Source organism: Mus caroli, chromosome 14, assembly GCF_900094665.2.
Source record: "Mus caroli chromosome 14, CAROLI_EIJ_v1.1, whole genome shotgun sequence".
In the NCBI taxonomy this organism is placed as follows: domain Eukaryota; kingdom Metazoa; phylum Chordata; class Mammalia; order Rodentia; family Muridae; genus Mus; species Mus caroli.
Window position 1 is genome coordinate 5,635,288 of NC_034583.1, and position 13,607 is coordinate 5,648,894.

Here is a 13,607-nt window from a genome sequence, read left to right on the forward strand (position 1 = left end):
GAAATAAATATTTTGACTCCAATATGCATTTGACTGCTCACCTGTATCTGAACATGAAAATTTATATTAACATTAATCAGAATGATATGTCTTCCTTTTATACATTTTTTTCTGTCAATTGTTGTAATGGTTTTCTGTATAATTACATGGCCACAGAGCATGTCCTACATCAGAGATGACCTTGAAAAAATCATCTTCCAAAGGTAAGGCAAAAGCCACAGTCATATACTTGATTTGACTGCACAAGGAGGTCAAAGTCACAGCCTGGTATGTCTCTACTCAGGTTACTGTCTCTATTATACGCCCCACAAGATTGGTTGTGTGTATCCTAATGGCAGGAACTTTGCCTTTGTTCCTTCATTTTCTGTGTCACTCTTAGGAAATGGTATATTGTATGAGAGCAGACACTCAGATGCAGTGGATCCTTGAATGAAAGACCATCTGAATGGACAAAGGGGAGACTGATGAAGTCAATGTGTACTCCTCTCTCACAGTCTAATTCATTCTTGATTCACCTTCCCTGGTGGAGTCAGCATAGAATAGGCTCATAGCATGAGTCCATCCTGATCAGAGATGACCACAGGTGTGTATGCCAGATCTTCCAGAGGCTTCCACTTTTAGAGATCAGGATGGCTGAGATTGTTTTGCCTTGGGATATTGTTAAACAGGAAAGTAGGAAAGAAAGACATTTTCCAGGGGCCCACATTGTGCTAAGTTTGACTAACAGAATATAATGTAGTGATGTTCTCTACTTAGAAACAGGATGTGTGAGTAGGCACAATAGAGAGGAAGGCAAGGTGGTGGCCCTGGCAGGGTGGGGCTGAAAGGTCAGGCTGGAAGATCAGACTGGGAGATCAGATTAAGAGATTACACCAGGAGATCAACCTGGGAGTTCACACCGAGATATCAGACTGGAGGTCACATCATGATACCTGACTGGGAGATCACACGAGGATATCAGCCTGGGAGATTACATCAAGATACCAGACTGGGAGATCACACCAGAAGATTAGACTGGGAGTTCACACTAAGATAAAAGACTGGGAGATCACATTACATTTAAACCCTAAACAGCTAGTGTTAGTGTCATTAGTCTTGTTTTGCAAGGGAAGGAACTGAGTCCAGAGGGATTCAACAACTCACCATTCAACAGTGTTAGCAGCAAAGGTGGGATCTGAACCAAGTGGGTGTCTCTCTCCAAACATTGTTCTCATGCCAGAGCTGAAGGTTTATCTCCTAATATGTGCCTAACATGCTGTTCTTTAGGACATACTACTAGGGCCAAGTGCTCTGAGGTGTATGTAAGGAAATGGAATGAGAGCCTTTCAGGCCTCCCTAGAGAACCAAGAGATTCTGAAAGACTTAAGGGTTGAAGCACAAAAGGCCCAAGAGTCTCAAAGCATTTAGAGCATTGGCATCAGACATCATGTTATGTTTTCCTCGGAGGCCCCACTCTGTCAGCAATCGTGCAGTGAGGTGAGTTCTAGATCACAGCACAGGGAAAACAAATCAAAGCAGCAGCTTAGGATGTATAGACTTAACTAGCTCTGCTGCATTCTAACCTCTCTCAAACACTGTCTCTGATCAGAAGGAAGATAGCTGAGTAGACAGTAGTCCTACTCATGGGGTTGTAGGACTCTGAGTAAGACTCAGGATGGGAGGTATGACTGTAAGAAACAAGGAGATGTTGCACTGTGGATTCCTCTTGCCTTTGAGAAGCAACTCTTGTGCCGTGAGATCAACCCACCTTTAGAGTCCCCTCCACTGCTCCAAAAGCCCTGTGCTCATTTTCCCTTTGGCAGAATAAGCTCTTTGATTTCCAAAGGGTGGCTGGCAAATTGAGTAAGGTTCTGAGCTTAAGGTTCTAAGGTTTCTTCCTATTTAATGAGAAAGTACTAGATTCTTGTGTGTGCACACATGTGCTCAGGAATGTGTGTTCGTGTGTGTTCATGTGTGTGTGTGTGTGTGTGTGTGTGTGTGTGTTTGGGATTGCATGAGTGTGGAGGTCAGAAATCAATTTCAGGTGTGGTTGAGAGCCTCCACGTTGATTTATTGAGACAGGCTTTCTCAGTGGGACCTGACCCTTGCCAATTAGCCTAGAGCTCTGGGGATCTGCTTTAACTACCTTCTCACTCTGAGATCACATTTCGTGATGTGTGCCCACTTTTTACATGGATGTTGGGGGATGAACTCAGATTGCTGCAGCATGCACTCTGCCAATGGAGCTAAGTGCGACCGTAGTGGAATTTTGGCTGTTATCAGCACTACCCTCTGAGAGGCTGCAAAGTGCTGATGCTTCCACCTTCCACAGTCTGACAGTTTTCAACAGTCCCACAGGCAGGTTGCACTCCTATTTAGTATGGAGAAATTGGAGAAAAGAGAGGAACGTCTACTTGCTTAAGGTTACCCAGCTGATGAATGGTGAAGGTAGGACGTAGGGATAGGTTTCCCTGTTGATCATATGCCACCTACTAACTTTGTACCTGACAGGAATGTTAAATCCATGGTAGAGCATTTGTGACTGTAATTGGTTCCATGAAGGTGGGCGTCATCGTATTTAGAGCTTTCCCAGGGCTTTCTGAGTCACTTTCAGCTCTCTGGCCCATCTTTGGAGACTGGAATGGTACTGGTGCTCTTGTGCTGAGTTATACCTGCTGGATGCACTGAGCTGGACACCTGTGCTGTGTGAGTGACAGCGGGATCACTGCTTTTATTTATTTATTTATTTATTTATTAATTTTCGAGACAGGGTTTCTCTGTATAGCCCTGGCTGTCCTGAAATTCACTTTGTAGACCAGATTGGCCTCGAACTCAGAAATCCACCTGCCTCTGCCTCCCGAGTGCTGGTATTAAAGGCGTGCACCACCATGTCTGGCGGGATCATTGCTTTTTAAATACCAGCAATAGTTTACCCCACACAACAGCTGAATTTATGGAAAGAAAATGATCCTTTTTTAGTCTTCCCAAATGCCCAATTCTATTTAAAAGTCTTCCTTCCCTGCTTGTTAGGAAGACAAGGTAACATGATAGTGAAAAGTACCGTATTCACATTACAATTTATAGCTGTACCAAAATTACAGCTATGAAGTAGCAAGAAAAATAATTTTATGGTTTGGGATCACCACAACACGAGGGACTGTACTAAAAGGTTGCAGCATTTGGAAGGTTGGGAACCACTGGGTTAGAGTATCTGGCCTGAATCTCAATATTACAGTAGTGACTTCACAACATACCTTTCTATGCTGTTCTGATTATTAAATAACAATAGTTTACAAAGCATGTCCTTAGTTCTCCTTCTACTCATGATTAAAGTATTCATGTGTACTGGCTAGTTTTGTGTCAACTTGACACAGCTGGAGTTATCACAGAGAAAGGAGCTTCAGTTGAGGAAATGCCTCCATGAGATACAACTGTAAGGCATTTTCTCAATCAGTGATCAAGGGGGAAAGGCCCCTTGTGGGTGAGACCATCTCTGGGCTGGTAGTCTTGGTTCTAGAAGACAGCAGGCTGAGCAAGCCAGTAAAGAACATTCCTCCATGGCTTCTGCATCAGCTCCTGCTTGAGTTCCAGTCTTGTCCTCCTTTGGTGATGAACAGCAGTATGGAAGTTAAAGCCAAATAAACCCTTTTCTCCCCAACTTGTTTCTTGGTCATGATGTTTGTGCAGGAATAGAAACCCTGACTAAGACATCATGTAATTGGAGTTTACTTTTTTTTTTTTTTTTAACATTCAAGGAGACAGTTCACACGATTCTGACATGTCGGACTATCTTGCAGAGACTGGAACACAGAAAATGACCAGAAATGTTTAGTTACACATAACTCTGACCATCAGGTCAGGAATGCAAAACTGGACATAGGGGTCACTGCATTTCTTTGGCCCTCTTCCCCATGTGACCACACTGAATAATTTTTCTTTCTGCTTTTCACTATTTGATTGCTCTGCTAAGGACAGGTGGCTGAGCACAGCTTGCAGGACTACTAGGATACAAGCTCTGATCCTAACAACGCTGGCAGCATCAGGATTTCCCATTTTAACACCAATGCCTCCAGCAGTGTGTGCTTACTGTGTTTTTGCAAACCAACATAGATGAGATTCTAAGTTTACTCTGATTTTTTTTAAAATAAGTTCTGGGTTTTAAGATGGCAATCCAATCATCTGCTCTGTGGCCTAAAATCTCCCTAAGCTTTCTCCAGAGAAAACTTATTTCTCCTTGGAATAAACCCTTCTCTCATGGCTCAGAAGGCCACACCATGTCTGGCCATGCTGTGGTTTTGGGCTTTCCTTAGGATGCTTACTGGCTAATATCTGGTGACATCATTTTCCTGCTCACTATTTCCTTTGCACTCGTTCTTTCCTTTTCCTGGAATGCTTTTTCTGTGACTCTGACTTTTCCTTCCTCATTCTTTGGATAGTAAACATTCTGTCATTCAAGCATTCTGCAATTTAAAGGGCATCATCTGGGACCTAAGTGACCTGAGCTCTCACCACTGTACTTCAGTAGCTGGTTCGTCCTGTTAGGGGCACAGATTAAAATCTGCTATTGTCTTATACACTGCTCTCATATTCACCACTGATGCCCTTGTGCAGGACCTCTGCACAAAGTCCCAAAGCTGGGCCTATGTGCTTCACCATCATGATGCCAGTGCTAGCTGGAAAGAAGGAAATGGTCCGTGGACACTCTCTGCTTCAGTTGAGCCAAGCAGGAAAGATACTCAAGCCATTCCAAGGCTCCAGTCTCAAAATATTTGGTCAAAATGAAGAGAAATACTATGTGGAGAAATGACTCCTGAGGCAAACAACAGGAGAGAGTAAGTGGTGTGACTCAGCAGAGCTCCCATCTTTGTAGCAGGCTCATTGTGGGCGTGACTCAGCAGCAGAACTCCCTGTCTTTGTAGTAGGCTGACTATGGGCCTGGCTCAGTAGAACTCCCCATCTTTGCATAACCTGGTCATGAGAGCCTGACTCTTTGTGTTGTGGTTTTGGAACACAGAATATTGTTCACAGAAGAAAAATGGTATAGAAAGCCACTGCTCTTTCTCTTGTTTTAAAATACTGTCTCAGCAGACAAGGTGGCATTGAAAAGAGACTAGCGCCATGGCAAGCTTTCTCAGACAAGGCACATTACCTTCCCAGTCTCTTGGAAATAGCAGAAAAGAGTCTGATCGTAGAGCAACAATGGAATCTGCACTCCTTGGCTTGCTCTGGTGAACTAAACTTGGCAAGTGGAATCTTGGGTTTTATTCAGAGGAGTGTGGTTTCAGGTAAGCAAGAGAAACACTAGCTTATTATTCAAATGTTCTGTGAACACGTTATTTAAATGCTCCAGTATTTAACCTTCTCAAGTCATTCATGCTATTTTAGAGCAGAAACTTACACTGTGCAAAATTCCCACAGAAAGAGTGATTTTGAACAATTTTATCTACTCAGAGAAATGTCATGTTTTTTTGTTTTTTTTCCCCCAGGTTAGAGAGGTTTGAAGCCAGCTTCCCATCCTCTATTTCTGTATCTCCACATTCGTTCCTGTCAGCAGGATCACCTTTTATCCTGTCTAGGTGCCATCTGTGTTTTTATGCACCCAATGCATTTTCTTTAAATTAATTCAGCCCTGAAATATTAACATATTTCTCTAAAAAGGGAAAGTCATTTCCCCTGCTGGCAAAGTGACAACAAGCATCAGTGGCCATGAGGAAGAGTAATTGTAGGAACACTGAGCAGAGTCAGTGCCAACTGCTCTTGTCTGCTGTAGAGGGCTCTGAGCCTCAGGCTTGAGGAGCTGCCAAAGGCCTTCTAGCACCTAATTAAAATTACCTCCTTGTTCTGGCCACAGAAATGGGCAGGCGAGAAGTGGAGAAGGAGTATTTGCTCCCATTTGCTTTGATGTCAGTCAACGCCATGCTTTGGTAATACCTAAAGGTCTCTTGTTACTCCAGAGGTAAGAACACCTGGCAAATGATGGCCCTAACAGCTCTATCCCAAAGGAGATGAACAATTACATCTAGGCCCCTGAAACCACAAAGACCTGCCCTCTCCCTATGCTGTCCTAAGAGGACTCTGCTTATACAGGATTTCAGCTCCTTCTGCTTTCTCATCCATGTTTTCCTACTGGAAGCAAAAACAACCTGTAAGTAGAAGATACGATTTCTAGTAAGTCTAGCTCACGGCAGGTTTTGAGCATATATTGCTGACTCACAACCTGAAAACCCTAGGAGAGGAGGAAAGCAGAGCTGAGTAGATGCATGGGATGCTGGAAAATAATCCCTGTGCAGCAAGCAGAGGGGTGAAAGGAAGAGTGAGCAGGGGCCACAAGTCAGCTCTGAGTGGAAAAGGTCGCCTCACCACATTCTTAGCCATATGTCATGAAATACACTTAACTCATGGACACGGCATACTTAGGTTATGAAACTGATCCAATATGGCCTTGCTGAGATGTGAAAGGTGCTCTGGGTGCACAGGAGGAGATACAGTTGATAAAAAGAAGTAGGAGAGAGGGCAGATTCTTGATTACTATGGCTGAGTGATGCAGACCAGGGTTTCCAATGACTGTTCAAAGGTATCAGTTCAAGTAAGTTGGACGCATAATTTAACTTTAAAAAAATCACACAGATTTACGTGCTGCTGAGCTTTTCAGAACTCTTAACTGTGTGTGTATAGGGAGTGGTTCACCAAGAGATGTAACGTCTCCAGTTTCCCAGACATACTTAACTATGCTATTACAGTCCCTGTCTCTGTTCTTCCTGTGTAAACTATACAGAGAATACCTTGTTGGGAAAACTGAGTTATGCCATATCTTCCTGAATGTGTAACTATACTTGGTTAAAGAAAACACAAAAGACAAACACCTTGCAGACACATGATGGGCAAGATGCACTGGTAATGTTTAGTAGCTGCAAAGGTAGACTCTATGGTAACAAGACAGGCTTGATTAGGATTTTGGTTTGGGAATGTGTAAATGAGACATGGGCAACAGCTGTATGTAACAAAACAAGATGGAAAGGCTCCAGCAGGAATCGGCTAAGTAAGTTAGCTAGTAACCCTCAGTAGGGTTAGCTAGTAACCCTCAGTAGGGTTAACCCTCAGTTAGCTAGTAAGTTAGCTAGTAACCCTCAGTAGGGTTACTAGCTAACAGGAGATACCATTTAGGATTACCAAGGTCAAATGCCAGAAATGACACAGAGATCAGCAGTGGGAAAATTGCAAGGAGAAATGAAAGGGAAGAGGAGAACAGGAAATAAAAAAGGAAGGAAATGATGAAGACTCCCAGTAAGTCCAAATGAAAGAGGCAGGGAGAATACAGAGCTGCACAAACAAGGTCATTTATTTTTCCAGGTAAAAGCAGACAGAAGCAGAGCAAACCTGTCAGTCCTGAACTGTGATGAGGGAAAGGTAAAGAGGAGCTCTGTGCATTTAGGAGGAAAGGGGAGGATGAAAGGGAGATGGATCACAGGAATAAAGGAAGAGAAAGGAGGAAACTTGTGTGTTGAGAGATCTTAGACTCTGCTTATGTCTACAGCACTGCAGGTGTGGCTAACTCAGAGCATCACACCCCTTCCTTTCTCATGGCAGACATTGCAAGCTGTTCATGACACCCTCTTCCTTCTGGATATATATTTATCTTGGAATCCTCAACACACCACACTAGGTAACTCCTAGAAGTTTGTTAGACTTGAGCTTGATTATGATGCCTGTGTTCTGTGTGTATTAAACAATTCAGGATTCTGTCTGTGATGGTTTCGTCATATTCTCTGATGAAAGGAGACTCAAAGAGCATCCTTGGCCACAAAAGCACAACATTTTGACATGAGTTTATGTGCGTGGATGCCATAACCTCTACAGATGTGAACAGATAGGTTATTTCAGGCATACTCTAACACTAACATAAGCATTTTATACTTGATATTCCCAAGGTCATAAAAATCTATTCGTCATTCATATTCTCTCACCTAGTAAAGTGACGTGAGTTACCTTGTAACAGCAGATGAGAAAAAGCAGAGCTTTCTTCCCTCCCTCTCTTGTAGCCCCATAAGGAGTCACTCCTTTAAAAAGTTTGGCAGAAGCATTGCAATGTCCCTAGTCACTCAGTTCCCCCAACCCCTGCCATGTAACACACCATGTTGAAAAAGCTCCTGTAAACAAAACAACACAATGGTATTGACAAAGATCAGGCCACTTGAGGAAACTTATCAGTGGCAGTAAAAAGGAAGGAACTGTAGTATCTTCATTGTGGAACAAGGATTTAAAAGAAGAGTGGGAGTGGGGAGGGGGGTTGGGGATGTGGGGCGTGGGACAGCATGCACCAAGTCACATTGGCCTCCATTCCCTCTTGTATGCTCATTAACATCCAGCTACACACACAGACACACACACTTACAGGCATCTGAGGCTTTGCCTATTTATACAAAGAACCACTTGAAGGTACACAATACCCTCAGCCCTTCTTCAGCCCAAGCAACATTCAATGCTTCCTTTGAGCTATTTTATTTGAACACCATGGTGAGTTATTCATGTTCTGCCAAACAGCTCCTAATGCTCTAAGAAGGAGTTGGGGAGGGTTACCTTCTGATGATTCTTATGAACTAATGCCAGCCACGAAGATGAAGATGCTCATTCTACTATGCAGGCATCACGGAGACTGAGAAAGAAAGGATGAGGGCAGTGGTGCTGGGGAAAGGGAGCAGATCTCTCACTGTTCTGTGAGGCTTGGGAAGTCTAGTCTCCAAAACAGATAATTCTTCACTGCTGTCAGCCATTGCTCCAGCAATGGACTGCCCCACCGTGGGCCCTTCTAAGGAAGCCTGAAGATGCCTTCCAACACATCTTTGTGTTCTTCTTTGCCACGGGGCCATTGCTAACCACAGCACCATTCACAAGCTCTTCACTCCCATGGGTGCTTCATAATATTAGAGCATATGTCTCCTGTATGCCAAGGAAGGCCATGTAGAAGCTGGTGTATGTCTCCTGGTCTCTCATCTCAAGTCACCATTCCCTCTATTTATAGCTGTATTTGTCTCCAAGTACCCATGGGACATTGGTTCTGACCTCCTCTACCCTTCATGGATACCTACTAATGCTCCAGTCCTTATATCAAATCACAGAGTACCTAAAAATAACCTATGGGCATCCTTTATAGACTCAGAACCATGTGTAGATCAAAGGTACCTACTCTAGTGTTGGGAGCTATTAAGACAACACTATTGTCCTGATCTCTGAATTGGGCCTCTCCCCCCGAGAAGAAAAGGGGGTCAAAAGCGGGCCACCGACGCACCGCTCCGAGAACAACCACAGATTGTTCCAGCCCTAAGTCAGCGCTGGATGTCCTGACCTCAAGATGTACCCTGATACCACCAAGTTCCTGCTTCCCTGTGTAGTTGCCAAAAGAAAAATTTCCGCTGCCCCATCCCTCCTGCTGAGTACTTCCCCTTTTTGCTTGTGCATTTAAGCCTTGAGCCTTGCTAATACAGTGACACCTTGATGCTATTCAGAATGGTTCCATGTCGTTCGTTCCTCACACTTGGTGTCCGTCTCTCTCTACCCCCCATTTGGTTCTTAGGAGAAGGTCCCCTCGAGACCCTCGAATAACTGAACCTGCTGGACGGGTCACTCTAGAAAGAGTTGCACTGTCATGTTTAGAGACTAATGACAACTCTATATACAATCTGTGTCCACACAATATTCTTTTTGTTTGTTTGGTTTTGTTTTTTGTTTTATTGAGACATGCTTTCTCTATGTAAGCTGCCTCTCCTACAACTTGCTATGCTTGCTATGTAGACCAGACTGACTTTGAACTGGCAGAGATCTGCCTGCAAGTTGAGGAATTAAAGGCAACACTTGGCCAATATTCCTTTTTTGTTTTGTCAAAAAGTTTCAACCCACTGTTGGTTGAATCTAAAGATGTAGAAAATACAGGCATACTGTATTTATGAATACACACTTGTGACTACTTCCCTGATGTCCTCACTAAACTGGGAGTGCTGTAAGGTTACAGCAGTACAAGATCTTGCATGGATGCTCACACACACACACACACACACACACACACACACACACCCCGCAGTGACATGTGGCTAAAGGCTTCAGAAATGGGACTGTTGACTCAACTCCCCATTATAGCTTTGAAGGAACTTGGATTCTTGTCATAGCTGCCAAATAAAACTGGTGTTGAGACTGCAGACGTAACCAAGTTGGTAGACTGCCTATTTCATATGTATGAAGTTCTGAGTTTGACTCCCTGTACTCCATAAACCAGTTGTTTTGGCATATTTCTGAGATACCTGCACTTGGGAAGTGAAGGTATGGGGGAGGGTCATAAACTCAAGGTCATCCTTGGCTACATAGCAAGTTTGACGCCAGCCTGGGCTACATGGAATTCTGTTTTTTAAAAAATGGAGTCAAGTTACCTTGTGTGATAACATTGGTATGGTTGGTTCTCCTAGGTTCTTCTGGGAAAACAGACCTTTCTTTTGGAGTTAGCACAAACAAAAGCAATGTTGACAACCTCTGTAATATAAACCATCTACTCACGTTGGTTTAGAAGCCTCTGCTTGATCTGTCTGTAGTTTCTCTCCACCCTCCACCTCCATTGTGCAGTATACAATTCGATTTGGAGCCAAGGACTTAAGGCCTTGGACTTCCATGATCACCACCTGAAACAGAATCACATAAGATGGACTGAATCCCGATGCCAGGGACAGGATCAGAAATTATTTCTCTGTGGGCATTGGGCTATGCATAGACAGGCTGGTCTCCAGTCGAGCTGAGATGCTGAACCCCGGGACCTGGTGGTGATAATTTACCTACATGGGACGGAAGGAGTTCTCTCATGTCTCCTGGAACTCTGGCTCCTGTCTACGTTACCATCTCCCTCAGTCCCCACAAGAGAAGCATGGCTAGCAGTCACATAGACGATGTCCCAAGCTTCTGACCTTCAGGCTAAACTCCTCCCCAGTTACCTAGCAACAGTAAAGATAGCAGCATACCATAAAAGGGGATGTTTGGCCCCTTCTCGCTCTCTTACTCCTCACTCCCCTTTTCCCCTCTCCTCTCTCCTCTCTTCTCTCCTCTCTTCCTCTCTCTCCCTCTTCCTCTCTAGCTTAGCCGCCTTCTTCTTCTTCTTCTTCTTCTTCTTCTTCTTCTTCTTCTTCTTCTTCTTCTTCTTCTTCTTCTTCTTCTTCTTCTTCAGCAGCCAAGAATGGCTTCAGTCAGTCAGACTTTGTCAATGACTCAAGACCTTCTAGGGATGTAGTTGCTTACAATGTAGCAGATTGCTGTTGAGAGGGAACAATGCAGCTCATTCCCTCACTCTGCAGCGTTGTGAATTGTGTGGAGCCTTGCTGCTAAGTAAACATCTCACCTGAGATACACACTCATCCTCCTTCCCCCTCCCGCCCCCTCCCACCCCCTCCTTTCCTTCCCATCTTCCTCCTTCCCCCTCCTTTCTCTTTTTTTAAATAAGCATTTTTTTTCTTTTTGGTTTTTTGAGACAGGGTTTCTCTGTGTAGCCCTGGTTGTCCTGGAAATAACTCTGTAGACCAGGCTGGCCTCAAACTCAGAAATCCACCTGCCTCAGCCTCCCAAGTGCTGGGATTAAAGGTGTGCACCACCATGCCCCGCATATCTCCCTCCTTTCTTATGCCCCCTTTCCTTTTTATCTCTCTCTTCTTTCCATGTCTCTGTCTCTTCCTACTTCTTCCCTCTCCCCATTTTCCCCTTCTCCTATTTTGTTTTCTTTCTCTCTCTCTCTCTCTCTCTCTCTCTCTCTCTCTCATCAGTGTCTCACTTAATTGTCTAAACTTATCTTATATTAGCTGTATAGCCCAGGCCTTCAACTACTACTACGTAGCTAGGATTATAGGTCTGGGTCAGCAATTATACCACCAGGCTTAGCAGAATTTGCTCACAGGATCAGATTGGTAAGGTGACCTGGGCTACTCTTTTCATGATAACCAAATAGGAAGCAAAGGCTTTCTCCCAGTTTCTTTAAGAATTCTAGCTTTTGGGTCAGTACTTGGTAGAAGCTCAGCATATTAACTAGCTTTTCTCTGGATAGTAAGATAAGCAATAGTGAAGTCCTAAGATACAGAGCTAGCATCATGCAGCTTTAGGGCTGCAGATAAGGCAGGAAACAGCAAGAACTAAGGCAAACTGGAAAGCACAGGCTCCATCTACAGGGGAACCTAACACTTCTCTGTCCTCAGTCCAATGACCTGATACTCTGCTTTTTCCTGCTCGAAGAGAGAAGTCTCAGTCCAAATTATGATCAGAAATTTGATTTAGAAATGCTGACATTCTGAATAGAAAGAAATAGAATGTGCCAAATTTATGTATATCTCTTTCACAGTTATGATCTTTGTGTGCCAAACCGAAACAGCTCTCGAGCAAGCTCTATGTTTCCAGGCTAGCCTAAAGTCACTTACAACTTCTGGAATTCCTTATCCCCATTCAGTCACTTTCTATTCTGCTGTTAGCAATGCAGGGGGGTGCTCTGCCACAGAAGCAAGAAGAAGAGAAAAGATGAGACCAACTTTAACCATCAGAATAAAATAACATCTGTTAGTGACCTACACTGAGTAGCATTTGTGGAAAATCATTTTCTCTACAAAAGAGTAATAGCATTACAAAGGAAGAGAAGTGAGTATTGGAAAAGACACATGCTTCTAATGGTTTTGATTCAAGGAAGCAAAGGGTGTATAAGCCTTCATTTTGCTATGCAATAGCCTATGGATTCCCAATCAGAGTGTAGAGGAATCACTTGTAAAGCAGAGGCCACAGATTCCCATTCTTGAGCATCTTCTGGGTTGGCTTGAACCCAGGACTCCTCCTCTCAGATGGTGTCAGGTGATGCTGCTGCTGGTGCAGGGGCCATGCTACGAGAGAACCCCGTAGCTGGGGTTTTGGAAAATTATCTCACACTTAAGTCCCTTCCATTTTTGTTTCTTTTGTTTTGTTTGTTTTGTTTTTCAAATCTGCAAATCATTTTATCACTTTTTATTTCTTTCTTGAGAGTGTGTGGTATGCATGTGCAGATGCACATGTGGAAGTCAGAGGACAGCCTCAGGTGTTAGGCCTTGTCTCCCACCTTGTTCGAGACTGGGTCCTTTACTCATTGCTGTGTACAGTCCTGCCTGCTTTCCACATCTCTGCAGGAGTGATGGGTACAAATGCTCACAGCAACTTCAGGCTGGATTCGACAGGTGTAAACCGGGATCCCCACACTTGTGTGGCAAGCACTTCCTTTGGCCCCACCTTAGTGAATTTATCTGTGAAGTGGGGATATGATATGTACCTGTGAGGCTAGAAAGGCAATGTCCATAAGGAAAACTTTTCATACTGGAGAAGAAACACATGCATAGGAGAAAGGGGAATTTGCCTTAGAAGGAGAACAATTTAGAATCTGAAAGACCTGGCCTTAAATCGGATTCTGAGCCTTCATTAACTGTGTCATTTGCAAGTGTTAGGCTTTGTTTGCATACCTGAAAACACCTCCAAGGCCCTTGTGAAGAAGGGTTCACACAGCTGCCTTCTGAACATTCCTGTTGTTTTTGGTGGCTTCACTCCCTTGCCCTCATTCACAGCACCATGGGTCTGTCTCCCCCCCCCCCCCCCCCCCC

At 44.0% G+C, this 13,607-nt stretch overlaps 1 protein-coding gene across 25 annotated transcripts in view; it reads right to left on the reverse strand.

The window, feature by feature from the left end:
• Window positions 1-13,607, reverse strand: part of Cadps (calcium dependent secretion activator) — a 442,533-nt gene that overhangs the window by 209,888 nt on the left and 219,038 nt on the right. For all 25 annotated transcript variants that reach the window (XM_021182627.2, XM_029468964.1, XM_029468977.1 and 22 more), the window contains exon 6: window positions 10,522-10,643. In XM_021182627.2, the coding sequence (XP_021038286.1) occupies window positions 10,522-10,643 (122 nt within the window). The remainder of the gene's footprint in view (window positions 1-10,521; window positions 10,644-13,607) is intronic.